The 7,995-nt window shown below is 43.1% G+C and overlaps 1 protein-coding gene across 1 annotated transcript in view; it reads right to left on the bottom strand.

Annotated features, from left to right (window-relative positions):
* The window catches only part of LOC101850595 (ATP-binding cassette sub-family A member 3), a gene marked incomplete in the record, with an annotated part of 60,726 nt that overhangs the window by 33,560 nt on the left and 19,171 nt on the right, over positions 1-7,995 (bottom strand). Inside the window, 5 exon segments of the mRNA XM_035972104.1 lie at positions 516-677; positions 1,575-1,662; positions 2,701-2,911; positions 4,073-4,225; positions 7,015-7,179. Coding sequence (XP_035827997.1) covers positions 516-677; positions 1,575-1,662; positions 2,701-2,911; positions 4,073-4,225; positions 7,015-7,179 — 779 coding nt within the window.

Raw genomic sequence — 7,995 nt, 5'->3', positions numbered from 1 at the left:
CCACCCCCCGTTGTACATCATCATCCAGTGCCAGATCTGCGATAGACATCGGCGATTATGGTTCTCAATTCATTCCTTTGCTTGGATGCTCTTAAAAAAGCTACGTTTCCCTGATCTTTCCCCCTTTACCAATTAGTTTCGGTTCCCTAGGTAGGTTGCTCTGGGCCTACCCGTGCCTCGTTTGCATTTAATTTTGCCAGTAGGAGCTAAATGTTCAAGATCTTTATGTCTATTCAAGTATCCCAAAAACTGCATTTCTCGTTTCCTGATTGTTTTTACCTGTGCGCGTCGCACGTGGGCCTCGTCAAGCACTAGCTGCTGTACTCACCCCAGTAACACCTCCTCCAAGGTGGTAACTCCCAACTACTCACCTCTGGAACAACACCTCTAGTCCCCAACTACTCACCTCTGGAACAACACATCTAGTTCCCAACTACTCACCTCTGGAACAACACCTCTAGTTCCCAACTACTCACCTCCGGAACACCTCCTCCATGTAGTTCCCAACCACTCACCTCAGGAACACTTCTTCCATGGTGGTAGCCTTGGTTCCGAACCCCGAGATGCCCAGCTTGTCCCGGCGACTGTCCAGCTCGGTGAACAGTGAGGGAAACAGCGCGCTCTGATCGGCCGGGAGGGAGTAGCTGATTTCTGAGCCGACTTCTTCCTCGTATTCACTGCGGACATTTCGTTTTGATTCAATCTGGAGTAATCATCACATCGTTTAGCAAATTTTTAAAAATATGTATTTTGTAAAATGATCCTGGGATAGCAATCATGTACATACATTGTTCCAAAGTTTGGGATTCTTGACGTCAGTTAAAACCATTAACGAGAGTGGTTTGTGGGTGCGTCAGTTAGAACAATTAACGAGGGTGGTTTGTGGGTGCGTCAGTTAGAACAATTAACGAGGGTGGTTAATGGGTGCGTCAGTTAGAACAATTAACGAGGGTGGTTTGTGGGTGCATCAGTTATAACAATTAACGAGGGGGGTTTGTGGGTGCCACTGTTATGGCCTACTTCTTGTCTTTCCTTTTGTCAAGCCCACCTTTTCTTTGCACTAATATAGCCAGTATTGAGTGTATGTGTATTTTTGTGCTCGAACTAAGAACTGGAGAGGTCAAGAGAAAAAGCAGACTGTGTCACAATAATCCTACCGCGACTCGTCACATTCTCCACTTCTCTTCTTGTTGCGTGATTTACTGTCACAAAAATACAGATTGTGAGTGACTGACTTGTTTTCTTTTCTTTTTTTCTTTCATTTGAATGATTTCAACCGCAGATATTGTTGTAAGTCAAATACTAGTTCCCTGATTATTTTTAAAAATGGTCTTATCCTGTTTTTATCTTGGCCCCTTCCTTTGTTATCTGTACAGTCCAACTTGCTTGAAGCGCCACCTGTGTAAGACAAATACCTGCACAAACAACAACCCCCCCCCCTCCCTTGTGTGTTTTCCCCTACATTAGAATGCCAGTGTGGAAGACATCCACCTGTTTAAGACAACCACCACTTTCCCCCTCGACACTGAGTGGCTGACACCTAGGACAAAAGTGACATGACTTTGTTGACCCACCTGCCCGGCACCATGGAGCGGACAATGTCTGTGATCTCCTCCACCTGGCACCCCTCTCCCTTCACGATGATCAGGTGGTAACCCGCGCCTGATGAAAGGAAAACAATGGTAACAGACAACAGAAGGCAAGGATAAAGAACGCGTGAAAGTGGAAGAAAAAAAGAGGGGAAGAAAGAAAGAAAGAAAGATAGAAAGAAAGAAAGAAAGAAAGAAAGACAGAAAGAAAAGAATTACCACATAAACAACAGAATGTAAGGATAAAGAAAACTAGAAAGTGAGAGAAAGAAAGAAAGAAAGGAAGGAGGAATGAATGAATGAATATAAGAAAGAATTAAGAAAGAAAGAAAGAAAGAAGAAAAGATAGAAAGAAAGAAAAAAAAAGATAGAAAGAAAGAAAGTCAGGCAGAAAGAAAGAAAGAAAGAAACTAAGACATGAACAAGCCTCAAGACTGGTCTTACCAAAAGTGCGTACCACATTTACCAAGTTCCTGTCACTAACTCTAAATCTCCCACTAACCTTAGCCCACTCCCACACCACAAACTTCTCACCCATCATCCATGAACCCTTTGACCCCTGAACTCCTGGGGCTACCGTACCCCTCAGCCTGAGCTCCTGAGCGATACATTAATAACATTCATGTGATCGTCAGAATCACATTCCATACCCTTCAGTGTACCTGTGACCTACGGACAGTTTTATACACCGTCAGTGTACCGGTGACATACGGACAGTTTTATACACCGTCAGTGTATCGGTGACATACGGACAGTTTTATACACCGTCAGTGTACCCGTGACATACGGACAGTTTTATACACCGTCAGTGTACCGGTGGCTAGGGTTCAAAGGGTTAAATTTCTTTAAAAAACTGCTTAACCCTACCCTGTCCCACTGACCGTAAAGTTTATTCAAGAACACGGAGGTCCTTCACCCTCCATCCCCCAACCCCCACTGACTGTAGAGAGTCTTCAGGAACATAGACGTCCCTCAACATTTGAGCACCACTTCCCCCTCCTCCCCCTCCCCCCTCACCCCATCCCGCCACTGACCGTAAAGTTTCTTCAAGAACATAGAAGTCCCACAACACTTGAGCATCCTTCCCTCCCCCCCCCCCCCAACCACTGACCGTAGAGTTTCTTCAGGAACATGGAGGTCCCACAACACTTGAGCACCCCCTCGGCCATGATGGCGATCCTGTCCCCCAGAGTGTCCGCCTCGTCCATGGCGTGTGTGCTCAGCACGATGGTCCGGCCTCTCTTGTGTCTCTGCAGGACGTCCCACATCTGTCGGCGAGCTGCCGGGTCCATGCCTGAGCTGGGCTCGTCCAGGATCACCACCTGGGCACAGATATAGAATGACGTCACTACCTGGACACAGAGATAGAATGACGTCACCACCTGGACACAGAGATAGAATGACGTCACCACCTGGACACAGAGATAGAATGACGTCACCACCTGGACACAGAGATAGAATGCAAAAGTTGCTGGTCCGTCAACAATGTCCTTAAAACAGGTCGATATGCGCGGAGCCCTCTTTCTCGGAGACGGTTGTTTACAGTCTGATGACACTCTGAAGTACTTTGACCGTTGAAGAGGCAAACACAAAACGATCCCCACAGGTGATGAAGCTGAATAAAGCGATCCTGGGTTCGAGTTGTTGTCCTTGACCGTCCACTTCTCGGTTGATCGGCAGTGGAGTTGGACTGTTGATACCTTGCAAAAAGTCGGCTGATGGTAGACTGTGACACGTTGAAATGTGTTGCAACATCAGTTTGGCTTTCTCCGGCTTGCAAACGTCCAATAGCCAGGTTTCGCTCTTCTATCGTTAGTCGTGGCATGGCGTATCACTGAACGGACAAGTCATGAAATCGTGTGTTTTTTTCAATTTTTCTGCCCATTATAATATAGCCACCCAGTGAATGAACTCACACGCAAAATTTTATGCAACTACTCACAAAATTAGACAAGTTGTGAGCTCTTATAACACCCAACCTTCAAACAATTCAACAGCTCAGGCTGCGCTTACCTGCGAGTAAACGATGAAATTTGTTGTGAAAAGTTCAAGACAACAAGTCACACATATGTGGGAAAAAAACTAGCATGCACAAAACCTCATCTTGACTGATTTTATTAACACAAAAACGCATGTACTTGGTTATGCGTTTCTTTTTTCTTTTTTTGAAGAGTATACTAGTTGTTTCTACAAAATGCTCAATGCGCAATACATAAAAAAGACATCACATTTTAAAAATTAATCGACCTGAGATTACGTAAAACACGGTATTATGTATGTATATATATATATATATATATATATATATATACATATATATATATATATATATATATATATATATATATATTTAATATGTATATGTATAAAATGTCTACGAGAACAACAGTCTCGCCGAGAACCCAAAAGAGCGCCTCCTGGCGTTGAGGGTTTCCCTCGTCTGGAGACAAAGAAAACGTTTCCGGACAAAAGACTTGGCTGACCTTGGAGCCTCCGATGAGAGCGATGGCCACAGACAGCTTCCTCTTTTGACCACCGGACAGGTGCTGGGCCTGGCAGTTCTCTTTGCCGGTCAGGGACACGTCGTTGATGATGTCAGCTATGACAGTGTCCATGTCGTCACTGACTCCTTTCACCTGAAGTCACACACAGGGGCAAAAGTACAGGTGAATACAACGACACTGTTATATAATATGTATATCTCACAGTGGGGAGAGGTGGATACAACGACACTGTTATATATGTATATCTCACAGTGGGGAGAGGTGGATACAACGACACTGTTATATATGTATATCTCACAGTGGGGACAGGTGAATACAACGACACTGTTATATATGTATATCTCACAGTAGGGAGAGGTGGATACAACGACACTGTTATATATGTATATCTCACAGTGGGGAGAGGTGGATACAACGACACTGTTATATATGTATATCTCACAGTGGGGAGAGGTGGATACAACGACACTGTTATATATGTATATCTCACAGTGGGGAGAGGTGGATACAACGACACTGTTATATATTATGTATATCTCACAGTGGGGACAGGTGGATACAACGACACTGTTATATATGTATATCTCACAGTGGGGAGAGGTGGATACAACGACACTGTTATATATGTATATCTCACAGTGGGGAGAGGTGAATACAACGACACTGTTATATATGTATATCTCACAGTGGGGACAGGTGGATACAACGACACTGTTATATATGTATATCTCACAGTGGGGACAGGTGAATACAACGACACTGTTATATATGTATATCTCACAGTGGGGACAGGTGAATACAACGACACTGTTATATATGTATATCTCACAGTGGGGACAGGTGGATACAACGACACTTTTATATATGTATATCTCACAGTGGGGAGAGGTGGATACAACGACACTGTTATATATGTATATCTCACAGTGGGGACAGGTGAATACAACGACACAGTTATATATGTATATCTCACAGTATGTATATCTCACAGTGGGGAGAGGTGGATACAACGACACTGTTATATATGTATATCTCACAGTGGGGACAGGTGAATACAACGACACTGTTATATATGTATATCTCACAGTGGGGACAGGTGGATACAACGACACTTTTATATATGTATATCTCACAGTGGGGAGAGGTGGATACAACGACACTGTTATATATGTATATCTCACAGGGGGGAGAGGTGGATACAACGACACTTTTGTAGATCTCATAGTGGGAGCACGGAAGGATAGTAAAGCAAAAATATGAATGAATAAATAAATACATAAATAATTACTTAGATATATACATTAACAAATAAATAAAACTGAGTAAAATAACAAATGAACGGATAAATAAATAAATCAATGAATGAAAAAAAACCTTGAATGAATGAATGAATGAATGAATGAATGAATGAATGAATGAATGAATAATTAAACAAACAAAGAGATAAACATTAATAAATAAATACAAACATACAAAAATGAACAAGTAAATCAATAAATCAATATAAACATGAATAAATGAATGAATAAATGAATGAATAAATGAATGAATGAATGAATGAATAAAATACGTATTAAACTTGGTGGGGAAATTTTAGTTTACTACGGCAAGTGCAATAGGTATACAAAATATTTCAGAGATAGAAGGGACCGTGTGAAATGTCGGTGTTCTAGTGGTTAGCTTGTTGTGTTTGTTCTAGTGGTTAGCTTGCTGTGTTTGTTCTAGTGGTTAGCTTGTTGTGTTTGTTCTAGTAGTTAGCTTGTTGTGTTTGTGTTTGTTCTAGTGGTTAGCTTGTTGTGTTTGTTCTAGTGGTTAGCTTGTTGTTTTTGTTCTAGTGGTTAGCTTGTTGTGTTTGTTCTAGTAGTTAGCTTGTTGTGTTTGTGTTTGTTCTAGTGGTTAGCTTGTTGTGTTTGTTCTAGTGGTTAGCTTGTTGTGTTTGTTCTAGTGGTTAGCTTGTTGTGTTTGTTCTAGTTGTTAGCTTGTTGTGTTTGTTCTAGTGGTTAGCTTGCTGTGTTTGTTCTAGTGGTTAGCTTGTTATGTTTGTGGTCTAGTGGCTAGCTACTGGACTCGCCATCGTGAGGTTGCGGGTTCAAGCGTCCTTGGGAAAGTCACTTTACACAAATTTTCCTCACTTCACCCAGGTGGGAATGGGTACCCGGCCATAGACGGCGAAAGATCTTGTCAGTTTGTTAGTGTTTTAGCGCATATAAAATGGCTGCTTGCACTGTATGATTCCCAGGAAGTTGAGGTTGTTTCAGAATGCTCTCAGGTCTGCTGGGGTAATAGTATAGATTGTGAAGCTCCTAGAGCTAGCTGTTGAGCGTGGATTTGCGCAAAACAAATGTTAACTACTACTACCATACTGAAGCTCTCCTTGTACAAATGCTGTCTACTATGATCATACTGAATCCCTCTATTACTATCCCAATGAATCCCTCTATTACTATCCCAATGAATCCCTCTATTACAATCCTAATGAATCCCTCTATTACAATCCTAATGAATCCCTCTATTACAATCCTAATGAATCCCTCTATTACTACCATAATGAATCCCTCTATTACTACCATAATGAATCCCTCTATTACTATCTTAATGAAGCCCTCTATTACTATCCCAATGAAGCCCTCTATTACTATCCTAATGAATGCCTCTATTACTACCTTAATGAAGCCCTCTATTACTATCCTAATGAAGCCCTCTATTACTATCCTAATGAAGCCCTCTATTACTATAGTACTGAAGCCACCAACTACAACCATAGTGAACCCCTCTATTACTATCCTAATGAAGCCACCAACTACAACCATAGTGAAGCCCTCTATTATCCTAATGAAGCCACCAACTACAACCATAGTGAATCCCTCTATTACTATCCTACAGAAGCCACCAACTACAACCATAGTGAATCCCTCCTTTACCTTGGCGAAGAAGTACAGGTGTTCCCTAACGGTCAACAGGTCAAACAGGATGTTGTGTTGTGGGCACAGACCCAGCGTCTCTCGAACCTGGTCAATGTTGGACCGGATGTCGTAGCCGTTGACCACCGCTGTGCCAGAGGTGGGAGGGAGGAAACCTGGAGGGAGAGAGGAGAAGTGGGTGGTTGGCGGGTGCTCTGTTGTGTGGGTGGTTGGCGGGTGCTCTGCTGTGTGGGTGGGGTGGTTGGCGGGTGCACTGGTGTGTGGGTGGTTGGCGGGTGCACTGCTGTGTGGGTGGTATGCGGGTGCACTGGTGTGTGGGAGGTTGGTGGGTGCTCTGGTGTGTGGGTGGTTGGCGGGTGCTCTGCTGTTGTTTGCTACTTTTTTCCTATCAAACATTTATCGTCCTTATCTCCCCTCCTTCTTTTTTATGTTTGTTTCTCTCTTGTAACAGCTCTAAGCTTCGGCACCTATACGACCTGATTGTGTTGCAAGTGCCGTAAAACTCTTACCAAAACTAAACTAAAAAGAAGTGGTTTAGATGTTAGCGAGAGTTTATTGTTCGCCAAGGAATGACAGAAACGGATGACCAGAAAGGTGGGGAGTCATGGAATAAAATCTAGAGGCTAGCCCAGGATAGAGGGGGGTGGGGAATGTTTGTTCGTGGCTTGTACTCTGATGGAGGGTGAGAAAGGCAATATGATGGGCAACTGGGATGCCTCTATACATTTTCCTCTTTCATCACACGTTCACACAATTAACTTCCTGTCAGCCTCTTGTAGAGATACAATTGATATCCTTGATGACTTGCATCAATTTCTTTATAATTAGCCCATTGGCCTGGTACTCACTTAGTCACTTCCGTCTAGTCTGTAACCACACGTAACCCTAAGACCCCCTTTGTTAGGCCCATTTCCCTGCTAGTATACAGCGCTCGTTTAGTTTTTCTCTCAGTTGCTCCTGAGGAAGCCCACGAGGCGAAAC

This window comes from Aplysia californica, unplaced genomic scaffold (genome assembly GCF_000002075.1).
Source record: "Aplysia californica isolate F4 #8 unplaced genomic scaffold, AplCal3.0 scaffold00578, whole genome shotgun sequence".
Lineage (NCBI taxonomy): Eukaryota > Metazoa > Mollusca > Gastropoda > Aplysiida > Aplysiidae > Aplysia > Aplysia californica.
The sequence above is the reverse complement of the archived record's forward strand: the minus strand, read 5'-3'. Positions and strand labels throughout refer to the sequence as shown.